Source organism: Amblyomma mixtum, chromosome 3 (assembly GCF_055824585.1).
Source record: "Amblyomma mixtum isolate Tamu chromosome 3, ASM5582458v1, whole genome shotgun sequence".
NCBI classification, from domain to species: domain Eukaryota; kingdom Metazoa; phylum Arthropoda; class Arachnida; order Ixodida; family Ixodidae; genus Amblyomma; species Amblyomma mixtum.
In genome coordinates, this window is record NC_143014.1 from 210,308,487 (window position 1) to 210,336,485 (window position 27,999).

The 27,999-nt window shown below is 42.2% G+C and overlaps 1 protein-coding gene across 1 annotated transcript; it reads right to left on the minus strand.

Moving 5' to 3' along the window:
• Positions 1-874: 874 nt before the first annotated feature.
• On the minus strand, positions 875-27,309 carry LOC149353531 (poly(A) RNA polymerase, mitochondrial-like). The gene is made up of 8 exons (XM_089582611.1): positions 27,168-27,309; positions 21,179-21,357; positions 20,876-21,097; positions 15,531-15,737; positions 11,281-11,492; positions 8,788-8,999; positions 5,068-5,130; positions 875-1,418 (listed from the first exon to the last, which is right to left on the minus strand). The coding sequence occupies exons 1-8, from the start codon at positions 27,265-27,267 to the stop codon at positions 1,003-1,005; spliced, it is 1,611 nt and encodes a 536-aa protein (XP_089438737.1). The 5' UTR covers positions 27,268-27,309; the 3' UTR covers positions 875-1,002.
• Positions 27,310-27,999: the final 690 nt, after the last annotated feature.

Consider the following 27,999-nt stretch of genomic DNA (forward strand, 5'->3'; position numbering starts at 1 on the left):
TGCTGCTGAGAGAAGCTATCATTCTTTCATGGAGGTAGTAAGATGAAATAAATTTCTAAGTTGAATGAATGAATGGAAGATGCCACTTCAATTTTAAAACTCATACTTAAGCCACCTTGCTCGCAGCAATGGGTGCTAAAACTTAACGACTGTTCAACCTTTAAGCTGCACCCTGCAGTTGCGTCGCTGCTCCTTCAAGGTTTTGCTCTTTTGATGAAAAGAGGTGCTTCACAACAAAGGCCTCCGAGGAGTGTCATGTGACAGGGGTATTATATTCTTGGATACAGAATAAGATAAAAGAAAACAAAATGAAACAACAGTGGAAAAACAACATGCATTCTCGGTCAAAGCTGTTTTGCTATAGGTCACAAGGCATGGCAACATGCTCTCTTTTGCAGCTAGAAGAGACTAGCAGGCACCAAACGTCTATGTTGTGGTCACAGGTATATGCGATACAACTGCTGATTAAAAAGTAATGGCGATGAGATGTGGTACACCCAGTGCAGCCACTGTAAAGAATAGCATATACACTACAATCTTCTGTCTGCATTAGCTTTCAGGCAAGTCACACTGGCCAGCGTTGCCCTTAAAATGTGTTCCTGGTCTCTGTCAAAAAGCTGTTACAGCAGTGGCCAAAACTGACTAAAATGCTAAAACGCTGTGATGTGCAAGTATTAAAAGCCACAATATCTAGCCTAGTTCTTTCACAGAAGCACTATAAGGCCAAGGTAACTGTGTTGCCTAACTTTTAAAAAGCTGTACACAACAGCGAGACAGCATTTGCAACATTAACAAACAAGTCCAGCTGGCTCAGTTACAAAATGTGACCACCGAAATCACACACGCTAAGCATGACAATGTCATATGCTACCCGGCACGGTACGTAGGTATATATTTTTGTATCACGCAGTTTTACATAGCTTTTTCTGTGGAGTACTTCTGTGGCTGATGGCACCTTTTCACGGGTCTTCGTTTCTATTGCTTCCAACTCCATGGCATGCATCAGCTGGCAGTCTTAATGCCTGAAGCAGTGGCCTCAACCACATAGTTTTCTCCAGCTTCCTTGCCCTCATGGAAGAGTTCATGTACTTGAAAGCGTTTGTGCATCGCTTCCTGCTGCCTCCTGGCGGCAGCTGTTGTCGCGGTGAACAGTGCCATGATGCCCCACGGTTTCTCTATGGTGATCTTGCGAGGTGCATTGTCTATAAGGGTGAGGGCGTCGGCCATGCGGCTTTGCAGCTTTTTCAGGTCACTCAGACCTACGTTACGACTCGCATTTAGCTGCCGGTCCAGCGGGTTTTGTATGTACATGGCAGTATACTCGGGCTTCTCCAAGATCTGGCCAGAATAAGGCGCAATGCCTTTGCTCTTGAAGTTGAAGGAGGCATAGAACTCATAGAAGCTTCTCAACACGTCTTCTGCGAGAAAAAATGCAAAAGATGCAATTACAGTGCAACTAATGCAGTGGATGACATAAAGAAGGGATGCATACAACAAAACTGCTTGGCACCAGAACTGCATGAGAACGTGCTACACAATGAAATATACTAGTACTTGAACAAATGCCAGGGGACCTGAAGGAAATGTTGGCTTTAGAAAGTTGGCTCAACTGAAATTGACATTTGGTGGCAGTTCATTTTATGAACCAATGTAAATACTATCAAGCACTGAAATGGTTCTTACAGGTATTTACTTTGCAACACTGGAAAATATAAGTATGTGTGGTGCACTTAGAAATTTTGATAACATGCAGTAATCTTCTCCCGAATATTGGCATTTAGATAATACTGACTTTCAAAACACTCTACCACTTCAGAAACTAAGGCCACTGCCACTCAATGAAACATGATTGCCAACTGGCTGCAGCTGTGACCATGACTAAGGCAAGTGTGGTAGCCAATATGTACAGCCACCGCTCACGCTACAAGCCAGCTGCTTAGCTGTACCAGCCTCAAGCAAATATAGCATTCTGCAGTTTCGCAAAATGAAAGTATGGCACTGAAAAGGTTTGCAAGATTCATAGCTTTACAAGTGTAGCATCCGCAGTTCTGTGGACGAAATCTGCCAAAATGCTTCTCTGTCGAAACGCCACTGTATCTAAGACAAATCAGTTTCTCTTGAACCAATTTCAGCACACTGCAACTTTCAGTTCTGTGAACACTTTGGGAAGCACTAATGTAGTCCTTCCATGTCAGGCGTCCAGCATTTTGGCAGATTTCGTCCGCAGTTCTGCGAATGAAATCTCCCAAAGCACCTCAGTCTATGAGGGACGCCCTCCACTAAGGCATCCCTCATAGCATGAGTTGCTTTGGGATGTTAAACCCCATAAAACCAAATGAAACAAGATGGTCAGTGTCATTAATGATAGTTTTGCCTTGGCCCACAAACTTCATTCAACTATGGATAATTTTAACTCCTGTTATGCACATAACTTGGGTAAAAAACTGCTACTCCAAGCAGACTGAATTAACATGCCAGCTACACTAATAAAGACGACAGCAAACCATCAAAGGCAACGAAAAACCTCATAAGAAAATAAGACAGCCAACAATGAAGTTGGGATTTCTTTGGCCATCCGCATGATGACTATACATGCCAAAGACACATGTTTCAGAAAGGATAAGAAACACAGAGCAATGAAAGTGTCTAGCGCCAACAATAAAATTGAACTGATGCAGTTGTCAGAACAGACAGAAAGCACGTAACATTTTCCCACTGAATAGTGCAAAGGTGCAAGAGACACTAAATAAAAAAAAAACAAGCTAATTAGAAACAAAAGAAAAAGAGTAGTCACTGCCATGTGACAATACCAATACTAGGCCAAGACATCCCACGTGTGAGGTCAAAGATTTAAATACTGCAGGCATAACTGCAGAGAAGATTGAAAAAGCACTGAAGGGAGCAAACTGGTGAAAAGTGTCTGGGAAGGAAGGAATAATAACCTGTAAAATAGCTGTGGATGTACCATCACGCTCAATATGACTTGCAGCGCATCCGGAGTGAACCCGCCAATGATTCCGCTTTATAGTAAAATAACGCGCCTTTATACAGAGCATTTAAGTTCAACAAACATTGAGTGTACATTGTTCTTTGCCTCAACGAGTAAGTGCACAAACTTCCAGCAGTGCCAGGCTGGCAATGCTTCAAGGATTGACCTCTGGCCATAGCTCATGTGTTGCAGCTCATATCGAGCGCGACAGTACATAGTACTGTCCTGGTCCTTCATTTCTGCAAAAAACCCTATTATTCTAGATTTTCACACCATGAGCACATTTCATCAGCGCTGAGGTAAACCCAATTTCTGCACAATAGATCACCGTCCTGAAAGTGTACTAGCTTCCCAGCACAAACTGCATAAAGTGCCTTTGGAAGCTGGCAGGCATCTTGGGCAAGCTTCGAAGTGGTCTCATCTGTTAATAAATGGCAATTACAAACTTTTTTTGGCCCTTGCCATCAATAACATGGCTTCAGGATGACTGAAGGATATTCTGGCTCTAATTAAAAACAAAGAAGTTGGCATAAGCAGGACATCTGAAGTGCATAGATGACAGCAAGTGGACAAAAGTACTCAATGCAGTAAAGTAGAGAACTTGGAGCAAGGATGAGTAAAAACAACCAGGGGTGTGGCACAGCAGTAGAGGCTCCAGTCCTGCTCTAAACAGTCAACTGAGAAGTCTCAAAAAGTCGACTGCAGAATGGTGAAAGTCACTATATTTTCCACCATGGTAGAGCATCGCAATAACCATTCTCTTACTGACAAGATTATCTATAAGCTATAGTTGACATCATGCCCTACATTTTCTACCCATGAGACTTTCTTCGGGTGGCTTCTACCCATTATCACTCTGTAGTAAAAAGCAGTTTTGTAGAAGCCAATGTGCTTCCCATGGGGAGAGCTTAGCAATGCTCTAATTGGGACCTTCAACAAGTGTTAAAAAAAGGTTTGAACCAGCATTTTAAAAGTATGTAGACAGACCGATTTAATATGAGTATACTGAAGGTTTAACGTGGCCTAATTAGCCCTGAAGCTTCTCTGGTGGCTTCAGTACATGCCATTAGACCATTTGGCTGTTCCCAACCATTTGCACACAAGGCGCATTATAGCAGCCTGCCTTAGCATCAGTGATGTGACAGTCAAGACTAAAGTAAACCTCTACAAAGGTTTTTGAAACTTAAAGGGCAGCTCCGGGGGTTTTTAGAGGTTACCATATTCTAATGAAACTGCATCTCGTTCCTGATTACTTTCACAAAGTTTGGCAGCCATGTGACATTTTATTCTGGCAAAAAGTGATTTTAAAGTTCACCATTTACGTGGCCTCAGTTCGGATTATTTCTATGGGCAGCACTGAATTTTCAATGTTAGAAACATTCCCTGCACGTTAATACCTGCTCCCTGCTTCAGTAACAAAAATTTCGGGGCTTGTATTAGGTTGTCTCGAGCATTTTCTGGAAGGACTCATCATTTTCAGTCGCTACTTAGCCATTCAATGGGTGCTAGAGTGTTTTTCTAGTAATGCCAGTGACGTAATCACTGCGTCACACAAAGCATTGTTCCTGGCCACAGACTGAGTTTTGGTTTCGGTTTGATGCTTGCTGTTTTTGCTGTTTTAAAATGATTCCACTCAGCATATCTTGAAAAACGGTTTGTTGTGGTGGAAAGAGGGGATTCTAGGGAATGTGATATGGCTATCAACTCGAAATATTTGACAAAGCCCCAGAGTTGCCCTTTAACAGTCCAGAGGCATCAGGTTGTGCACGACAGCATGCCGCCTATTTCTTCTTTGTTGGAAGGTGTGTCAGCTATAATTTTGTCATCCAGAACAACTTTGATGGATTCCTCGGTATTTTGTGACAACGGGCACAGCCACCGATCCTTTAAAAAAAAACTATCCACAAGTACACCCTATTATGACGGCAGAAGCAACACATATGAAGATGCAGTTCGTGCAGACACTGAGTGAACACAGAAATGTTTTGCAGCAAAATACTATTCAAGCAATCCTTCCTGCTCTCAGCAAGCCTGCTTTTCAATCCAATAGCAAGCGCATATGGAAAACCATATCTTACCAAAAGCTTCATCCTTCGCATCTGGTACCCTCGATTTTTGCCATGCTTTGAGGCGCTTCTTTTCTGAAAAACATGAAGAAAACAAGAATACATATCAATGTTCTTGTTTTCAACACTTTCACTGCAAAACCTAGCAAAACACAGCTGAAAGGATGTACAAAAAAGTAAAAAAAAAAAGACCGGAAAAACATGAACATTAGCACACACCCAGCAGCCAATAATGCGCCAACCCCTCCGCCTGCAGGCTTTCTGCAATTTAAGGGGGGAGCCTGGTCTTGAAAAGAAAATTTTATTAATCTAGTCACAGTTATGAAATTTTCAGGGCACATATATTTTTGTGCGCTGATTCTAGATATGTCATTTAATTTCATGTAAAACAGTTCCTTGAGCACCTATGCAATTTTTATGCAAGTATCTTGCGAAGAGTTTTGAAGGAAATTTGCTGCAGGAAACTCTCTTAAATGTATGCCACTGGGTTCTCTTGATACCAAGGAATGCAATAAGGGTAAAATTATCATCCTGGCTATCATAGAACTTGAGTTATCGGGTACTGAAGCTGCCACTTCACAAACAGGAATATACACTTTTCTTCCCATTTCTGAAGTGACAACTTCAAAACTCTATAATTATAAGTTCTATGATAGGCAGGAAGACAATTTTACCCTTATTGCATTCCTTGGTGTCAAGAGAACTCAATGGCATACATTTCAGCAAGTTTCCCGCAAGAAATTTTTTTCAAAGCTCTTCACAAAATGCATGCATAACAATTACATACATAAGTGCTCAAGGAATTGTTTTACAAGAAATTAAATGACATATTTCGAATCGGCACACAAAAATACATATTCCCTGAAGAGCAAAACAGAACTGCGTGAAGACGACGGAACAAAAGAAGGCACGAATACACACACACAAAGTGCAGACTTCCAACTGACTTTATTTTGTGAAAGCAGGGTGCTTATAAAGGCTATCACAGGCAAACAAGGAGACAAGCAAAAGCAAAAAGCAACGTGCGCACGGCAATGACATTGTCAACAAGACCACATGTAGTTGCAACCCATGGAAAGCTCGGATCTGCACATCTGAGAAATTGATCTCTTGCCTTGAAAGAGATAAAGAAGGCGCGCTAACGCACTTATCGCCTCTTTTGGAGATGAAATAAGCCTCGATAACTTCTCTTTTGGTTTTTGTTTTGGCCTTAGAAAGGAACTTGGTTTTTTCCAGGCAAGGAGAACAGTTTTTGGTGTCGCAGCTCTTACAATATAGATTGCTGCCAGTGCCGCTGCTGAGGGATCGCCGGTGTTCCAAAGCGCTCTCATTAAAACAACGGCCAGTCTGGCCTGTGTAGGAATGACCGCATGACAGAGGTATTTCATAAACAACTTCGGAAACACATTTTGTGAACTTGCTCCGGTGGTTCTTCTTGCAAGTGGTGGGTTCCTTTCTTGTTCCAGTCAGTAGAGGGCACACTTTTTTCAGTTTGCAGGGCGGCAAAAAAACAATGTGAATCCCATACCTTTCTGCTACCTTCTTGATGTTATGGGAAAGGCAATGAAAAAATACGGCATGACAAATGATGGCTTGGGATCCGAGCATCTTTTATCTTTTTCAAGTGAAGATTTTAGCCTTTGAAGCAGGCTTTCACAGGTGCTGAGAAGTAGATGAAGAAAGTGTGCCCTCTACAGACAGGAACAAGGAAGGAACCCACCACTTGCAAGAAGAACCACCGGAGCAAGTTCACAAAATGTGTTTTCGAAGTTGTTTATGAAATACCTCTGTCACGCGGTCGTTCCTACATAGGCCAGACATGTCGTTGTTTTAATGAGTGCGCTTTGGAACATGGGCGATCCCTCAGCAGCGGCACTGGCAGCAATCTACCCTTGCATTGTAAGAGCTGCGACACCAAAAACTGTTCTCCTTACCTGGAAAAAACCAAGTTCCTTTCTAAGGCCAAAACAAAAACTGAAAGAGAAGTTATCGAGGCTTATTTCATCTCCAAAAGGGGCGATAAGTGCGTTAGCGCGCCTTCTTTATCTCTTTCAAGGCAAGAGATCAATTTCTCAGATGTGCAGATCCGAGCTTTCCATGGGTTGCAACTACATGTGGTCTTGTTGACAATGTCATTGCCGTGCGCACGTTGCTTTTTGCTTTTGCTTGTCTCCTTGTTTGCCTGTGATAGCCTTTATAAGCACCCTGCTTTCACAAAATAAAGTCAGTTGGAAGTCTGCACTTTGTGTGTGTGTATTCGTGCCTTCTTTTGTTCCGTCGTCTTCGCGCAGTTCTGTTTTGCTCTAACCATGAACCGACTAGCCCAACACCATGTCATATTCCCTGAAGATTTCCTAACTGTGACTTCATTAATAACATTTTTTTTTTCAAGACCAGGCTCCCCCCTTAAACAAAGAGATGAGAAGGAGTGACACAATTTTCTTTAAATAAATGTTACAATAATACCTAGCTCATTGAGAGAGTCTTCATCAGTCTAATTGCAGAGTACTCTCCTGTGGTTGCCAGGCAAACAAGGAAATAATTACAACTAAGGTCCATCTCACCACAGCCACGTGGCAACAGAGGAAGCACTCCAAGTGAATGTTAACAGTAATTATTCCCTTTGTAAAATTTGACTCCACATTGGTGGATTCCTGTATGCTCATTTGACTAGCTCCTAAGCAACATTATGTGTGATCTAAACAGTTGCCAAGTGGTATTGTGTTACCTTGCTGCTACTCTAGAGGCTTTAGACCACGAATTCACAATCATTTTAACTGTGGGTAACCCTAAAGGCTTTCAAAAGGTGGCTAGGAACCCCACGTATCTTGGCTTCTAACCTTCCTGCCTGACATGCATGCAAAAATGAGCATGCAGATGCAAAGCAATGCCCAAAACTCAGTTATTAATGGCTGGCTGTATAGTCAAACGGTTTGCTGTCAGCAACTACAGTATGATTAGTCCCGAAATAAAGTGGGTAAAAGAAAAGTGGGGGAAGAGGCATGCACTGATATAGGTGCTCAGGGAACCAAAAAGCGCACCGAGGAACCCAAGGTTTCCGCTGAGCCCAGTTTGAGAGCCCCTACTACAGACAATGAGAAGGCTGCACATTTTGAATGTGTGGGGCACTTCATGCAACTAAAGCAGCAAAAGCAGGTTATTTATGACTGACAGACAATTTCATTTCTAAAAATTCATGCAAGCTTTTCATGCAGCAAGTCAATGACAGAAAATAGATGACTGAACTTTAAAGGTAAGCACTGCTGCAAATGCATAATCTACAAAATAACAGGCTACATAATGTTGGCATGAAAATACATGAAATGAATTTTTGAATTCACTGGAACAGACAGGATATATAGTAGCTCAATCGATTAGTTTCACATCCTTTGATTTGCATGCATCTTTTGCTGCATATAAAATGGCAAGTAGTCAACAGTGGAGAGAATTAAGGCATTCTGACCCTACACAAAACATCTGACTTAGTTTTCATTGTTCAGTGCTTGACTAAAAGAAAAGTGCTGAACTTCCAGCCAAGGACTACTCATCTAGCAAATAAAAGAACCAAGCTTTTTTTCCACACTCTGCTTTCCACTCTGCTCTGATTTGATGAGCTAATGCCAAGCTAGCTAGCCCTAGTGAAGTGCCTGCCCACACATCTTGCTGCCCAAATGCAAGCTGCCAATGAATCTCCTCTGATTTTGGCGAGTTCAGACAGTTGAAAAACCATACCTTCGAGGTCCCTCAGGGATGGCAGAAGGCCACACTGCTGCAGGTGAAAAATGGCCAGCAGACTCAGCTGGAAATTTGTGATCCATGTGCCTGGCACTTTGCTGGTTACACCCTGAGCCATCGCCCAGCTCCGAGCTGTGAACAGCAGTGGGCAGAGGGCAGGTGCCAGCTGGGTGCAGGTGTAGAGAAGCCGGGACATATGCACCCCAGACCTGCACAGTGAATGCCCATTCAGTGCTCATCAGCAGTGGCAAGAATGAGCATGGGCAAAACATGTGGATTATACAGGCTTTTATACAGGGTGTTTCACCTAAGACTTTCTGCAATTTTTAAAAATAAGCTATTTGAATTAGATGCGCGCTTTTTCTGGCATAGCATTGTCAGCGGTGTAGTACATCATAATGCAGCTAAGACGTGCTAACTAGCAGGCTTGTTAACCAATATTTAATAGTTAACTTTTAAACTATTACCGTTGGGCTCCTTAATTATTGAGAGGCATGCAGCCCACCGTAAGTGATGTCCATATCCGTTTTTAGAATTTCGAGAACGCGATTATCCTCGGCGCTGTGGCCCAACAAATTTCGCCTACATCGCACCAAAATACATGCGGTTTGAGAAGCTTGCAGGCAAAGCAACCTCTCCAGTGCACGTAACTCGTCGAAATAGCCAAAATTTGTTGGGCCACAGCGCCGAGGATAATCGCGTTCTCGAAATTCTAAAAACGGATATGGACATCACTTACGGTGGGCTGCATGCCTCTCAATAATTAAGGAGCCCAACGGTAATAGTTTAAAAGTTAACTATTAAATATTGGTTAACAAGCCTGCTAGTTAGCACGTCTTAGCTGCATTATGATGTACTACACCACTGACAATGCTATGCCAGAAAAAGCGCGCATCTAATTCAAATAGCTTATTTTTAAAAATTGCAGAAAGTCTTAGGTGAAACACCCTGTATACTGACTTGCTCTGCAGCCTTTCAAAAGAATGGCGTGGAATGCACAATGTGCACATGAAGCATTTGATTCTATGGAAACACTCAAACATGTTTTTCTTTGCTCATCCCACAGTTCCCGAAGGCAGATTATGTTCAGTGCCATCCACATGGTACAAATGCAGAGCACAAGTTTCTTTACATTGACTTCACCTCGTACAGAGCCTGAAGTTGCACAAACTACTTCCGGAGCAGTGCTTGTCTTTCTGCATGATGTTGGAATAAGTGCACTCCTGCAGCTGCCTTCTACTTTGCATTTTACATGATTTCATCTACATCACTTTTCATTTTGCACTGACTCAAGTAATTCGTTTTTTGGCATCTTGTTTTTATTTGATTTTTATGATTTGTACGGAGGAAACAAGCCCTTGATATAAAGGTGTGCTTCGATCCGTAGACTCATTCATTCATGATCATTTTTCGCCAGTGAAGCAGCACAAACACCACCAGAGGTTGTTGTGCCAGGCCACACTGCCAAGGCTCAGCTCCCACCTTCAACACAAAAGGTACCGCAACCTAACTGGCCACACGTATAAAAGAGGTGCGTCCTGTTTTAGTAATATCTGCGAATATATGTGAAGCAAAGTACAAGTATCTCATAATGTATACAAAACAATAAACATTTAACTTAGTGGCAATCCATTGTATAAAGCTCTATTATATGTTACTAGGTGCCTTTCCTATGCGAAAGCAAAGTTTATGAGGATATCACCATAATGCTAGACAGCTATCATTTTAAGGCAGGACGTGGCAAATGAAAAGGCCGTATCTCTTGAAAATCAGGCTTTTTGTATGAACTCTTTTACATATTCCCCAACATTCAACCTACACAATTGTGAAGTGCTGCAGCAAGGCAAACATGTAAGCCCGTAATAGAATAGTTCACTGGTACAAAAAGAATAACAATAATGCTATGGCATCACGTCTTGAATGATCAGTGCCACACAACCCTCCACTTTTCTTGCAAAAGTGAGAATAAAATACTTCTATTTCTTGAAAATGAACCTTGAGGCATCAGAGAGTATAATAAAGTTGTTTAATTTTGTTTGCTTTGTTGCGGCATCTTCAAATATTACTTTTTTGTAGCAGGGAACAATGCATTAATACTCGGATCAAATTTTTTTTTGCTTTTCTAAATGGCTGTGGAGGGTACAAGGATAAAGTAACAGCTTTACAGCACAGAAGAGGCCTTCGTGAACACAGCGACATAAAAATACATTCAAATGTTTGCTTATTGGTAACTACTTAAACATCGGTGGCTTTGTGGGGTTGTTAATTCCTACAGCTGAAAAAGCATAAAAGATACCTAAAAACTGGCTTTTGTTCTGATATCAACACAACTGATTTTATATACATATGGCAAAGGGAATTTTTGTCTCTTTGCATATTGCTTAATTTTCTTCAGCTTATGCTCCTTGAATCCTTTTTCATACAAAGCTGTGTGAATGTAAAATACAAACACAGTGGAATTGATGTGAAAGGCAGGCATGACAGACGCACATGTTGCTTAGGGTCAGGTCACATTCTCTGCCCACAATGTTGTGCTGGAACTTGACAATAGGCACACGAGCCCGAAGAATGCGCTGCACCTCAGACACACCAGGCACCACATAATGAAGCAGATCTCCAAGTGTTTCCAGAAGCCGTTGCACAAGCGTTCTGTCATTGATCACTTGGTTCTTTTCTTGAAAGTAAAGGTTTCCACTGGGCTCCTGCACATTGAAAGGAATAATATGTGCCTGAAGTCCTTTTAAGGCCAATGCGAGCGCATGCAGCGCTATGTCAAATCCACTAGACGTTTCCACAGAGCCAAACCGTAGTCACAAAGCATATAAATAAAAACAGAAAATTGGACACTATAAAACGTGCCAATCATCATTTATTAACCTTTGAGAGTCCCGTCGAGCTAGCCTTAGAAATACTACACGTTACTAGGCTAATGACTACACAACCTCTGAAGTGTTTGAAGGTTTGAGAAAGCAAAGGTTGAAGCCTGTGATATGTGGCCAGCAAGGTGCAGGCCCTTGATACATGTACACTTCAAAGCCTTTAAGAATCAGGTCCTTTTGTTCAAAGGTACAGATGCTCAGCTACATGTCATAAGTTGCCGCACCTCTGCCGCAAAGAGCCATGGAGACAAAAAGAGGCTGTTTGAGCCCTTTGAAAATCAAAGGGGCAGACTTCAAGAAGCTGTAAGTCGCAGCACTATCCAGTGCGGAAAGCTATAGGCAAATGAAAGAAAATCGAAGCAACTGACAATTGGCATGGTATGGTATGTAGGGTTTGATGTCCCAAAGCCGCACATGGGTTACAAGAAATGTCATAGTGGAGGCCTCCGGTTTAATTTCGACCACCTAGAGTTTTTTAATGTGCACCAACATTGCACAGTGCACAAACATTTTGCATAATGATGTAGGATGTAGGAGGTCCCATTACAGTCTCTGACTTTGGGACCTCCTTCTGCATAATATACTGTACCTTCAAAATGTATCAGCAAATAAAGACTGATTCTGATTATGCCTCCATTGAAATGCAGCTGCTGTAGTTGGGATTCAATCCCACGACCTCGAACCCAGCAGCCAAACACCATAGCCACTAATCCACTGGAGTGAATACAGCTGATGATGTTAAAGAACACAGTTTTATTTTTTGCTTAGATCTTAAGATGTAAAATTGTAGCAGCAACATTGAATTCCCGTGGTGGCCACGACGATAAACAAAATCACTGCTGCTGCTGATCAGAGAAGCTGTCAACAGTTCTTTGAAGGCCTGCAGACACCTAATTTTAGTTGTGTGCTTTCTTCTTTCAAATGATGTGTTAGACATTAGGATACATGGATCACCGCGTGATATTCACCTACAACAGCTAAATAATTTATAATTGAACTTCTCTCATGCTGTTTTGGTTTCATCAACCGAATGATGGTTGTGATGTGTAGTTGGACCTTTAGATCACTTGAGGCACAAAAAAACCTGCAATATAAATGCTGACACATGGTTTTAATTCACAACCCTTAAACAAGCTTGCTTCAAGAGCTGGAATGACAGCAAATGACGCATCAGCAGTTCTATTGCCATTTGTTTCCAGACAGCATTTTTGATCGTACCTCACCTTGCTGCAAGAGCTTGAGAGCCTGTTTTATGGAACATTTCTCAACATAAACACTAAGTCTATGCACATTTAGGGCACCACTTACAAATATACTGCATTTGTGCTTGAAAGCGCTGAAAGTAACACTCACTGATTAGCAACTAACAATACTAAAAAAAATGAGTCTGAATGACTTCCAGTATGATCAACATTCTTAAGAAACAGTATGAAGATGTTAACAAAGTATTTTTCCATATACTTTTTCATGAAACATACATTACATTGTCCCAAAGAATAAGCAATAAAAAAGCATGTATACAGTGAGAGCTGTTCGTAGGACACCTGTATGATGCATGGCCCTGCTCTGCACAGGTGAGGGAAAGTGGATGAGGATGGAAGATAGGAGGGGAGGGGAACTCCCAGTGCGCATGCAGGCTCTCCTAGCAGGAAGCAGATGAGGGAAAGCACAACGGAAGCTGGGAGGGGAGGGCGAGGTTGTGAAGACTTGACAAAGCTGGTGTCTGCATATGTCACGCAAAGGCACAAAAAGCTATATGGCGCGTACATGCAGAACAGCTCTTGCATAGTTTAGCGCATTACGCGAGAAAGCACTAACATTGCCAACACTATCAATTATTTTCACTAGGAAGCATGCCAACGGTGAACACTGCAATACAAGTCAGCAAAGTTCAAGCAGAAAGCTCATAAATGACACCTACAAAACATAAAATTTCAGTTATAGCTCGTCAAAAAGATGGTTGTAAGTGACCCTTAAAACCTAATTTCACTGAACTTTGGGACACAAATTGGTTTTTGAGGAAAGGAAATGGCGCAGTATCTGTCTCACATATCTCGGTGGACACCTGAACCGCTCCGTAAGGGAAGGGAGGAAGGTGGGAGTGAAAGAAGAGAGGGAAAGAGATGCTGTAGTGGAGGTCTCTGGAATAATTTCAACCACCTGGGGATCTTTAACACGCACTGACATCACACAGCACATGGGTGCCTTTTGCGTTCCGCCTCCATCGCAATGCGGCCGCCACAGTCGGGTTCGAACCTGGGTACTCTGGCTCAGTAGACAAGCGCCTTAACCACTGAGCCACCGCGCCACTGCAGCCAGATAACATACCTTTGTTCAATCCCATAATAACAGGTGGAGTTATTAGAATGTTAAAGCTAGGCACAGCCTCTTACAGGAAAAGAAATATTTTGAAGAATTAAAATCTGAGAGTCTTCATAGTGTTAATATTTAAACAAGAAAAAGACAAAGTTTTCCACCTACCAGCATTGTTTGGCTAAAAGTTCTAAAACTTCACATATGCTTCACATCACCCCTTGTAAAAATCAAATACTTTCCCTGTTTATGCTTAAGGGAGGACACGGCTTTGAAATCCCCCAAAAAATGGCCAAAAACTGACTTTTTGATAACTGTTAACTGTTGTATCTGCTTGTATCCTTCATTTTTATGCTGTCCCAAAGTTTCACTGCTGAAATCGACCGGGAAGTACTCTAAAAAAAATTGTTTTGTGAACAGCAGCAGCTGTGCACTGCGGGGAAACACTTGAGCAAGCAGCGTTTGTCTCTGTTTCGGTTTCCCGATTAGATGCTCACCTTGTGAAGCAGATTTCACCTTGGCTATTTTATCTTGGTTTATTAGAACTATTTTATCTATTTTGACCCCCATTTGCTTTGTTGCCTTCCTAGGGCCATACTATAGGCCATGACATTCTTTGGCTTTCAAATTTGTGAATTGTAAATTTATTGTACCAAATTCTCTTCACAAAGATACAAAAAAAAAATTTGTACTTTTTGAGAAAAAAAATTTCTAAGAATGTCTTGACCTGTGTAGCATGTCAGTAGGAACACAATGAAAGTTTAACCAGCCTTCTTCCACATTTTCCCAACTCTGCAGCCTTTTTACAAGATTCAGAGAAAAAATATATATTACAAAACAATCACCTGGAGATATAACAGTGAAATTTTGTGAGAGTAGTGATATTATTACTTCTAATAGGGCAAAAAAATTTCATGTAAATATATCATGAAATTTTTTTTTGCTGAATGCCACGTCCTCCCTTCAGCTTCACAGATACTGAAAAGGAGGATTCCTTCTAGGGCTGCACTGCTTGCCCATGACTGTGTTGCCCACAGGGAATGTTCTTTTTGTTGCAGGCATTTTTCCCAGTGTGAAACAACTGCAACCCCAATAGTGTGGTGTTGAAAGATGAGTTCAAATCAGTTCCTTGCAGGAGAGCCAATTTCACCAGTCAAGATTCAAAAGATTATTTCACTGCTTCTGATCGTTATTCTGAAAGAAGTTATTGCTTGCTATCTGAGCACACAGCATTATAAACACCTGAAAATTTTCAGGAATCATGACAAAAAGATGTTTGTTAGGAGAAAAGGTTCACAATTTCACAGTGGCTCCTTGCTATGCAGGTGCAAGACTTTTGAACCAGCCTTTGTATTATATAAATTGGTTCAGTCTTTCCAGAGAATTGTTGAGAATAAATTATAGTTTTTAAGTAAAAAAAAATTGCTTTGTGCAGCTAGAATGGAAAAAGCTCTCGTTATTCAGAATGCAGTTCAATACCCATGGTAACCAAAATCTTCCCCAAGAATTCGGTAGAAAGGACACATGAAAGTAGCCACCACCACTCACTGTTGCCTCCGGAACGCAGTAGACCATGTCAATGTCACAGTGATGCCTGCCAAAGCCATTGACCAGGGAGCCGAATGGTAGCACCTGGCCTTTGGGATACAGTCCAGCTATGAACTCTTCAACCTGTCTGCAGACCATGAATCCAAGCCTCGTTTCAAGGTCACTCAGTTTTTCAGTCTCGTAGAAGTGCATCATTTGCTCGTCAATCTGTGAGGTGAACCATGTATGAATGCATAAATTAATGGGGCCAAAAGATGTTTTAAGGCTGCTATGATGCAGCAAATGATTGGCAGACATTCAGCCTTAATTTCCTCAACATGAAAACTGCCATTCATTCCTGTGCAAAGTCAACCAGTTTCCGTACACCGACGAGTGAAATTCGTCACCAGTGGATGCTACCCACATGCAAAAATAAAAGGATTGAGGTCATTACGAAATTTCCTCTAGGCCTAACTAGCCTTCTACTTCATTTCACAACGCGATACCACAAAGAATGCCTTCACACATGTGCTCAGAGCATAGAGACTAATCGATGTTTCATAGTTTTCAGTAAAAATGCTCATACTCACAAGGGCTCAAGTGCAGCACGTTATTTTCTTTTCAAGCACTATCAAAATGCTCAAGCAATTAGCCTGCTATTTCATAACAATGCATATGGTTACAAAACAGTAATTACAGCCTACACTAATGCAAGGCCTGTGCAAACACTGATGGTCTGAATGGCTGTAGAGGCTTAACAGATTGAAGAAGATAACTGGTTAAGAACAAGGGCCGTGGTCATATAAAAAACAGGCATGAATACCAAGCACAGCCCTCTGACGTTAGGCACACCTGCAACTGCTGCTCTCGAGAGCTGAACATAGGATGTTCTGTGAAAAAGAAAAGAAGAGGAAAGAGAAAAAAAGACATGTTTCTAACTAGGATTTTCATGTACAAAGGTGAAGGTGTGCATGGTCCTGTCCCATGCATATCAGCAAATCTTGGTTTACAGCTTTTGGGGAACTATATGTCGGTAGAAGCCCCTTTTTTTTTTCTGAAAACATTGGCCAGATAATCGGCAATTTAAACATGTCAGATGGGGTGCAGCATAGATATTTCACTTAACGAAAAAAAAAGGACAGAACATTGCTTTCCAGTCGGTGTGCTATTACATGGCGGAACATGCCTCAGTGTCGTGAGAAACTGGAAACCCCCCCTATATGTGCACCACACACAAAAAATATGCGTTCATTGACACAGAGGCTACATATTGGTGACAGTGGATGAGCTTTTTATTTCTTTCTTTAACACATCTAGTGTTAAACCTCTTGATGCCTTCAGCTCTCATATAAATTTTCCTCACAGTCTAACAGTCAACCTCCCACAGTGAAGTCAGATGTTGGAAATGCATGGGCACTGTTTTACTTGAATGAATGACCTCTGCATTAATGTCTATATGCACTACCGTTTTCCATGGAACAAATGTCGCAATACAACCCTGTTAGAGCATTCTTTAACATGACTTTTCTTTAGTAAAGCACTTGCATTTTATATTGGTATTTCAAAGGTTGTTTACAGGCACCTCCAGACTATAATATCCTGAGAATGCACAACATAAAAAAAATTCACAGTAGAAACACTAACCAACTACAATATCCATGACAATAACATAAAGTTGCTTTGGGCCTGGTACATGCGTTGCAAGTACAATGCGAGTTTGTGCCAGCAAACCTTGGATATGTATCGAGAGCAATCTCTAGGTCCCTTTCATAGTCAGCACAAGCTAGCTTTCACAACTGCCTTGTGATTCTTGCAAGTGCAGCAGAAAATAAAGTAAGGTATTAGTGTGAGTGGGCTGATCTGCCTGAGAGTCCTGAAAGTTAGAAGGGGATGAGGGTCTCTAATTTTTTTTTATTTGTCAATAACATCGCCGATTTTGAATATGCATTTAAAGTTCAAATATCTCACCTGGAAGGAAATATATGGCAAAATAACATATCTTAATTAGGTCATTTCTTATGGGCCTTTATGGTAATTTCTCAGTTTAAAAAAGCTTTTTTAAGAATAAGCAGACATTTACAAATGCCCACTGCACATCTTAAAGCTAGCAAAATGCCTAAATAAGCTGTTTTGTTGATCATAAATAACAGTCAGAAAGAAAAAAAATTCAACAGTAATTAGCCCACACCTGACATAATTGCTAATCTAAGGAAAAATCTAAAGGAAAAAGGAAAGCTTTAGGATGTGTGGTGGACCTTTGGAAATGTCTACATGTACTTAAAAAAGCTTTTTTAACTATGAAATTATCATAAAGACCTGTAAGAAATGGCCTAATTAGGATGTTATTTTGCTATATATTTCCTTGCAGATGAGATATTTGAAATCTAAATGCATACCTGAAATCATCATTCTATGATACACATGCATAGTAAGTTTCAGCAAGTTGTATTGACAAATAGAAAGCTAGTTGTAAAAAACTGTAATGCCCTCTGGGCCAAGAGGGTAACTTGAAATAAATAAATAAATAAATCGTTTTTATGACCCTCATCCCCCCTTAGATGCTTTGTGGAAGCTTGAATCTGATCTAAATCTTTTGTCTGTACACCGCACTTCTACCATTAGTCTCGAACAGTAAGGAAAAGTCAGGCAAGGAGGAACTGGTCAGCCTGCGATTACAATCATTTTTAAAGTAAAGAAGTGCCTCGGAACTAGGCTAATGTCTCAATGCTCATGCCTACATTTCTAATAACTTTTATTTTTATACCAAACAGGCCAGGCAGAGGAGCTAATAGCTCTTGTATAGCTTTTGGCTATTGTAAAATAATGAAGTGCTAAAAGAATTGGCCTGTTTCACAAGCTCCCCTCTACATGTGACCTTTAAGAAAACTGATGGCCGCTCACAACTGCTTCTTGTTAAAAATGAGCAGTAGCCTATAAGTCTAGAGGCTAGAAAGCATTCAAAGGAGATGTAAGAGCACCTTCTACAAATAATAGTTCTTAACACTTGAGCCATGCAGAGCAGTTGAATTAGGAACATGAAATCAGCTTTTAATTTTTGTGCAGACACAGAAAGGAAAATGGTCACATGCCTGAGGCTGGGCCAACAAGTCTCATGCTTGACATTACCACACACCAGCAGGCCTGCCTAACACAAGTGCTTTTGTCAAGATGTGTAGACTGAAGTGTCATGCACCACTCATTCACAGCACCACTGATCTTTTCTATAATAATCTAGAAAGCTTCCCACAACTTGCCAGTGTATTTTGACTATCCTGTAACAGTTAAATTAAGGTGCTAGAGCACTGCACGGGCCTCAATCTGAGGCCCAAGTCTGGCCCGGGCCCGGGCCCGGGCCCGAGACCTGAAGCCCGAGCCCGGCCCAGGCCCGCGGCTTCAAGCCCGGGCCCGGCCCAGGCCCACTAAATTATCGCTCTAGCAAGCCCGGCCCGGCCCGTGAATCCCGGAGTGAAGCCCAGCCCAGGCCCGGCCCGTTTCACAGTAACGCTTGAGGTATACTGCTCACTCTGAGCAAGTAGACTGCTACTAGACCGATAAGAAACTGGCTGACAAAGATTCTGAAACAACAGTTTGGCTTGCAGAAAGTTGGTTATTTTTAACCCAGAGAGAAGTGACTAAGAGTAGTGCTCGCCAGGCCCTCTTTTGGACAGTGATCTCGTGTAGGTGTGCAAAGATAAACTAGGAAGTTCCGAGAGCCGAATAAAAAGGGCTGCATACGCGCGTAATAGACTACTTTGCATTCCCCCATGATTTTAATCAGTTATATTTTGCCGCTTGTGAAGTATAAACATTAAAGCTGCCTAGCAAGCAGCAGGATGACATTTTTTTAGTGAACGTGATCTCACAGGTTGAACTCATAGCCGAACTGGTCGCATTTCAGCAGAAACGAAAAGCTAAAAGTCTCGAGTATTTCACGGTGTGTGTTTTGAAGACTATAAGCGTCCTAAACTAATATGTCCTTCCAGAATGCATTTCTAATAGTGTATAGGTATGTTTTGGGATGACGGACGATGAATGGCCAATTAAGACCAGTTAAATTTTACTCTTGCTGGTGGAGGAGAAGATAAAGCGCGAACCACGTGATACTTTACAGGGCAAAAACACTCGTCATGTCAACCAGGCTGAAGAAGCAAGCAGGAATAGATGTGGTTATGAGATGAGATTTGCGAACTTTCGCGAGCTTTAGTGGCTGTTTCATTTACAAGACGTTCCGGTCAGCTGATCAAAAAGAAAACCAAACGCGCATTAGTTTGGGAATTTTCATGCATGAGCAAAATATAGCTGTAAAATAAAAGCATAAAAGCTATGTTCTGGGGGCTTAAGGGCCCAAGGGGAGTCAGGCTTTGAGAGACACCGAAGCAGAGGGCTCCGGATAATTTCAACCACATGAGTTTCTTCAACGAGCAATGATACTACAAAGCACATGGCTGTCATGCTTGCCGCCTAAACAGAAATGCTAGGAGCAAACCCTGGCTCACCGGCTCAGTAATCAAGCACCTTGACCACTAAGCCACCGCGGCGTGCAATTAAAGAAATAACTAAGTCAATGAATATAGCTTAGTTTTTTTCTCAGCACATACTACAACCCATAGCTCATCAGTGTCGCTGCTCCAATGCCGCAGTTGTGTACTTCACACTGCAATAGTGAATGAATAGTCGGACAGTAGCTGTTTCTATATGGACCCAAGCCCGGCTCGGGTCCGCAGCTTTAAGCCCGAGCTCGGTCCGGGCTCGCAACTTCAGGCCCGGCCTGGCCCAGGCCCGGCAAAACAAATCATGTCCCGGCCCGGGCTTTCGGGCCGGCCCGAGCTCATGCAGTGCACTATAAGGTGCTCCTATTACGTGCTGCTACTTGGCACTACCTTCAAGCAACACAAGGGCATTCAGTGTAAACATTAAAACATAAAGTGAAAAATGAGGAAAGCAAGTACCAATGAGTTTTAACTTGCAAAGCATGACAAAGAAGACAAGGCAAAAGTGTACCAGTTCTCTCTCTCTATAAAAAAAAAATATGAACACTCAACTACCTCACTTACTACACTGCAGCACACCCATAAAAAATAAACCAAGTGTGAGAGGGGGGGGGGGGGGGGGGGGAACACTTTTTTTTTGCCTCTTGCTGTGACCACAAGCACATCCTCATAATCATATAGCAATGCAAAATTTGTGGGCTGAAGCCACATTTTTGTAATATTAGTTACAAACTATGGCTAGCTTCACATCTTTTTCACTCAGAACAAATTTATTTCAACAAACTCTTAAAAAATTTGCACATCCAAGATTTAAACTTTAGACAAGTACAGCATTCACCATAGTATCTAACAGAGGTGAAATAATGATGTCCTCACCGTACTGCTCTGAACCAGTTTTGTGCCTTGGACTTGAGGTGTAATGTTTGAAGAGGTTTCTATATCAACAGAAAGAGACTTCTTATTTGCTCTTGAACGATTCTTTGGAACATATTTCAATAGCCTTGACCGTGCAGGAAAGCCATCAGATGAGAGATGCCCACACTTGTTTAGCAGCTCTAGCGCCTCGTCCGAACTGCTGAACTCTATCAGAACTTGGCACTGAAAGAAAGAAGCATTGTGAATGTACACATAAAGTTGTGCGTAAACAAGTGAGAGACAGTATGATAATCTGGTACTTGCCTTATGAGAGTTATCTGTGTAGTAGTATGCCTTCTGTATTTTCCCGTACAACGAACATTCATTACAAAGCTCCGCTGTTTTGTGCCGGTTTTCAACCTCTACAAGAACGCTGGCAGATGACTCCTTTCTCCTCTGGGACAGGATTGCATCAAAGGAGGGCAGGGCCTGCTCGTTATTTTCTGCGATAGTCATTGCAAACACCCGGTCAACATCACTGATCAGGCACTCAAATTTGTACACTAAGCCTTTTAAAATCAAAATGAAAGAAAGAAAACACTAAGGAGCCATCACAATAACAAAAAATAAGGCAAAAAATAACGTCTTTAGAAAAGTGGTACATGCTAATATTCTAGGCAGTGTCTATTCTGCCAACAGCTGGGAGAGTCATCAGGCTGAAATTTTACCAGCACTTGCCTCAGACTGGCTGTTTATTTATTTGCCCTTCAGGCCAGAGGAATAACTGAGGGGAGCGCTACAATGTAAAACAAAGTGAATAAAAATGCAGCAAAATGTCACACAAACAAACCTCTCCTAATCATAAAACATAACTAAAGAGCTCCAAAAATAGTTGGCTATCATCGATTTACACAGTTTCACCATGATGGTGGTTCCATTTGCGAGATGTAAGAGGAATAAATGCTTGAAAAAAAAAGTTTTGTGCAACAACGATCAATATAAACTTTGTGAATGTGATGAATGCTATGGGAATGATACAGCGGATCAAGAATAGACCGATTCCACACAGCCCACTGCACATATGTGAGCTTACTGGAAGAAGCCAAGCCACCATCTTAGATGTAGTCCTTTGCACCGCCGTTTGCACGACAATGCACTTGGTGCCTTGAATGGCCTTAGATCCCCCCACCTTTCCGTTGTGGCATCTAATGTGTTCAGCTAAAGGAGCCAGAAGCATCCCTATGAGGTGGCAGGGTGTGGGGTGCTAACTGCATCAGGTGTAGTGCTGTGAGAGGCTTGCAACTACTGCGATGGGAGAAGTGGTGTGACCGAGGTGGCGACGCTGCCCTTGCCACTCGAACCTTCGTGTTTGAAATGCTGCAGATGACGATGGAAATGCATTTGACCGTCACTTTCACTCATTTCGGCAGCAGGAAATTCTCACGCATGCCAAATATGTGTGTTTTTGCACCCTCAGATAATGTTTGCATTGCCACGTTATTTGCCCTGTTAATTTTCAGTGTCCATCCAGGCATTCACCTATGTCATGTTTGTTGTCTTTATTACTTCATTGTCCTACCTGTTCTTTTCTCTTAAGTTATGCACATGTTTTTCTGTTTCTTTCTACTGACATGAACATATAAATATATTCACTAAGTATTTTGTGGCTTACCAGAAAGAAAGTGGGGCAGTATGAGTAAGCTATGCAGCTTTCTGCAAATACAGTAATGACAAAGGCATAAATTCAGTGTAAAATGTGAAAGGAAAAGCAAATTGGGGAGATTTTAATTGTGCAATGGTTAGATATAATGGTTATTAGTTTCATGGAATATAAATTAATTTTTGAACAGAGTATTGCACCAAAGTTTCTTTTTACTTCAGGATAACATAAATTTAGCTGCCAGGACACCTATATAGTGACTCACTATTTCCTTAGTATTAACCTCAACGTGCTGACTGTTCGCTAAACACCGGTGCAATTACAAGCCAACTTGTTGGTCCTGTTTTTTTTTTTTACCGTGAAAAATACAGAGTAAGACGTTGGCAATATTCCTACACAAATTGCACGTTGCTAGAAGGCCAATATTACATATGATCAAAGATCGATGTGCAACAAAATATCAAGAATTATTTCACATCTCCATGCCTTTGTCGCCACGTTTTCTCAATCCCCGAAGTACTAAAAGCTTTACTGCTCCTGTGGCAGCATGAGACAGGAGGAGTGAATAAGTGCATCGAGCACTCATGCAACCTGGAATCCTGACTATGACATGAAACCTACATACAGTTCTTCACCCACATCCTTACATTGGGAAAAAGCCACTTTAAAGAAGACTTCACGAAGCAGCGCTATGGTGAAACTAACTGCACCCACACTACAATTTAAGTGCCTTCCACACAGCTTAAAGCTGTGTGAAACGCACTTAAGGAGCTTAACACCGCCAAATTAAAATTAATAATTTGCCAGCGTACACCCATTTACAGACAAAAAGACTTCGAAATGCCCTGAATAGAACTCAGCTGCCTTTCGGGCTAGCTTCTATGCACTCTTTTGCTGACCTCACTTTTTTTTGAGAAAACACAAAACCCAGGGGCCTCTGCTTGGTGTTGCTGTCACGGCCCATGGCGTCCTTCAAGTGAAGCCACCTGCCCCACAAACCCAGCAGATCTGCAGCAAAATACTGTGGGCCAATGCAAACAGGACTGCTTCTCGCGCGTACACCATGTACCATGCTGATACAGCCGCCGGCTACAATGCCAACACTCCCAGAATGCATCGCGGTGGTGGTGGCATTGCACAACTGCTTGTGAAATCGGTCTAGTAGTTCACTGTGCAATGCGGGATGGCGGAAAAGTTTATGAAATAAACTTAAGCATGAAATTTTACAGTAAGACAACAAAGACAACAAAGCTGAAGGCTACTTTTCATGGCCAATATGTTGGCTATTCGGTTGTAATTAGAAAGAATGGAACGAGTGGAATTATTATGAACAAGTTCCAGAGAATTGGCTAAAGTGACGTGAACAAAATCCCATACTGATGATGCATACTCGAATTTCAGGTGTATTAGCGTATTAAAAAGCAGCAGTTTAAGGGAGGACGACGTGCTGGAAAAATTACAGTAGAAATAACATAACAAGCAGTTAGCATTACTGATGTTATAATTAATGTGCCTCATTCAGGATAAGTTAGTTGAAATACAAGCACCAAAGTATTTGTCGGAGCAAATGGATTATAAAGCAGTGTTAAGTAGTAAGTGGAGGGACTGGTATCTGTATAGGACACATGCATGACTTTGCATTCATTAGCATTAAGCAGTGGTGGTGCCAAAGGGAGGTGAAAGGTTGAAGCTGGGGCCCATATCAAAAATTTGCTGAGCTCTTCCTACACACCCTGATGAGGAGGATGAATGTTTATAATGCAACCTTTATTAGGCCCCCCCAGCCAGTCAATTTATGAAGCTATTGCTACTACATTTTGTTCATTTCACTTACTTTGTCTTTATCAGCAGCAATGTGACAGAAGCATCACATCTACCTTAAATTTAACTTGCCATCCCACTATGGAAACCCTCGTGCTGTCCCTGGTATTCAGTTCCATTAGCCATGCATTACACCCGCTCTCTATAGCAGTTAAATCTTTTGCAGAGTAGTAGTGTTATTATTGTTAGTTATTTCAGAGGAAATAACACATTGACCGTCAAAAAGTTGAATATTACAGTTTACAGTAGATGGAAGGTCATTTATGCCGATAAGAATTAAAAGTGGCCGAAGAAAAGATCCTTTCGGCACACCAGAGTGCACCTGCATAAGTGGGGAGTCAATACTTAAAGGTGCACTGAAGAGGAATCTGAACTTGTCTTTTTGCCGCGGGAACTCGATCTACACGTTCCTAGCATTCTTAGAAACTGCGACTTATTGCCCTGTATGGCCGATTTCCCAAATTAAATCGAATTAACGGCCGGCTGCCGCCCTTTTTTTGAATTCTGCCTCGTACGGTGGGCGGAGTCGACCAACGCGTAGAGTGCCTCTCACCCAGTCCCGTGGCGGCTTGCCGCTCTGCCATCGGCGGAGTAATACGTAGTAGTCCGTAGTAGCAAATAGTCCGCGCGTATTTTTATTTCTGCGGGCTTATTTTGCGGCTATATTATCTGCGAATGAAACTATTTATTCATGGAAACCTAAAAAACAAAATAAAGCGAAAGGAAAGCCTCCACGGAGCTGGCTGAAAGGAACTTCACGCGTTGGTCGACTCCGCCCATCGTACGAGGCAGAATTAAAAAAAAAGGGCGGGAGCCGGACGTTAATTCGATTTAATTAGGGAAATCGGCCATACAGGGCAATAAGTTGCAGTTTCTAAGAATGCTAGGAACGTGTAGATCGAGTTCCCGCGGCAAAAAGACAAGTTCAGAATCCTCTTCAGTGCACCTTTAAATGTTTTAGCAAGTGAAGCAAGAGCTTGCGGGAGACCTCAGACACTTTAGAGTAGTCTAAAAAGATACAGTAGGCACGTAACAAACAGTCTAAAATGTGGTGTAGCTTATGCATTATGGATACAAACTGTATTTCTCATGAATATGGTTTTCAAAAGCCATGCTCAGGTGAACAATCAGTTAAATTCCAAGAAATAACTGCAAAAAAATGACATGTTCTAATAGTTTGCAGCAGGTACTGATGAGAAAAATGAGTCAGTAGTTCACCGGATGTTTTATCGCTGGATTTGCACAGTGGAACCACCTTCCTTATTTTCCAAGGAGTAGGAAGTGAAGAAATATCAAGCAATTGTTCGAAAATTAGGATTGCTGAACTATAAGCAGATGCACTTTTTAGAAACTTGGCTGTTATGCCATCGTAACTGCAAGGAGTTATTAGGCAGGTTACTGATCACCTCAGCAATGCACTGAACGTCAACAATGATCCTAGGCAACTTGATGCAGTTGCAATGGTTTGTTGGAGGGTCGCACACTGAGTTCTTTGAACAGGGTTATGGGAAGAATCTTCATGCTTACGTGATTATCAGTGGACAGGCCAACTGTGCCATAATTCCTATTATTGTCTGAGCATAAATGGAAGAGTGTTTGACAAAAATTAAATTTGGTTTCTTTTATTGCTGTGACGTAAGCTCCCGAGGCTATTTTTACACGGACCAATGGGTGTCAGTACAAGAAAGTTTAGCAGAGCAATAAAAGCATTTCTTCTTATTAGATAGGCATTTGAAGTATGTGTTATACCATGGAATATGAGTGGTGGTCGTGATGCTGAAGCTAGGATTGTGTTCAGTAAGGCATGTTGATGGGCTAGTTGGTATTGCATCTTGAAACTTGGAAAAACCACCTAGGCGCCTGTCCGCTGTCCCCTCGTCTCTTTTTGTCCTTGTGAAATTATTTGCACCTAGGTGGTCTTTCCAAGTTATAGGATTGTGTTTTCTAACGTGTTGATGAATTTTGAATGCTAAAATTTTCCAGTTAGCTTCAACAGAGTGGTCATCGAAATCTTGAAAGAACGAGTCAATAAATGCAGAAAGCTCATTATTTGTGGCTGAAGTTAAGAGCAATTTGTCTGCTTTTTTTTTTTTTTCACTGTCCTTGATTCGCCTGACACAGTTTAGCAGCATTTACAAACTGTTATTTGGAAGTGACGAGTGGCTGAGCCCGCAGGAGCGAGCCGCTAATTTTCATCAATTGAATCGGCACTTGCCAGTGACCAGCTGCGTAGTACGACGTGAGAGTAATGCCTTTATCATTTTCGCCGCCTTTCTCGGCTATGAGGAAGGTCGGGGTCCACTTACGCAGCTCGACACAGCCCAAAGCGCAAGCAGTATACGATAGTTGATTGCTTCCAAAGTAGTCTGAAGCTCTAACGTGGTTCGCAGCCCGCGCACGGGGCTACGCGGTCATCAACCGGGAAGTCCATTTACCCTCTGCCCAGCTCCTCATCACTTTAAAATGTCCGAAGCTCTTCAAAGCGGCCCGCCACTCGCGCGGGACAAAGGTCTTCTCCCGGTGTGTCCGGCTACCCGTAAAAGCAGGGGTCGGGAAAAAAAAATGCGATTTACTTCACCAAGAGCAGCTAATCAGAGGCGAGCGCCGGGAAAATTTCAGCCGAGCGGTTCTCCCGGCTGCCCGCAGAATTTCAGTCGAGCGATATTCCCGGCTGCCGGCAGAATTTCAGTCGAGGGATTCTCCCGGCTGCCGACAGAATAGACACTGCCAATAGTTTAGCTACGGCAAAGATCGGCGTTTGTGTTCAGGAGACGGACCGTCCAAGTTTGGAAGATTTACACCTTTGACAATAGAGAGCTCAACGTGACTTACGGGAGCAAAGAAGCCGCCTTCGAATTTCATGTTGCACGTGCCGTCCAAGTAAAGCTGTTCTGCATCGCAGAAACAGATGTTTACGGCGAAAACAGCTCATTTTTAACAGGAGCACACGGGGTGCTTTACCAAATCGTGGAGGCCGCCATATTACTTGTCATAGTGGCCAACAGATGACTGCATTTCTGCTGCACAAACTCACCCTGGCTTGCATTTCCCTTGATTTCGCAGGAAAAGACAAGATGGGAACTTTGTCGTGAGTTGTAATAAAATTATCAGTATACCAACGAAAGAATGAAAGTCACTGAGTTGAATTGGCCTTGATTTCTCCGATAATAGCTCTATGGTTTCTCCTCCAACTGTGCGATACGGGACGGGCGTACCAGGCGTACCTGAGGCGTACCGTGTACGTGCCGCTTTCATTCGAACATCACCGGACGCCACATCCCCAACACTCTCGGCATTCACATCCCTGTTAACGACTGCACATTCCTCGCCATCCCACGCCCTATCCACACCAACCTCGTCGTCAAACCTCTTCTGAGAAACACCCACCCACGGGCCACGCCGCCAACGTCTGGGAGGGGTTCTGCTCAAGCCCATTTCTAGAACTTGACGACGCTTAGAAGAGGAATTGTGCATTGTTTTTTTGACCCGGACATCAGACAAGCTATATGACTATTCTCTAACCGTTTGTTTCGCTTCGGATAGTTTCTTTGAAGACGTCTGCCTCGGTTTGTGCTACCAGGGGTTGCCTGTCACCAGATTAAAGGCTTCACCCGCAACATATCGCGTGTTGCGTAAATCAGAGAAAATCGAAAAAAATTCTTTC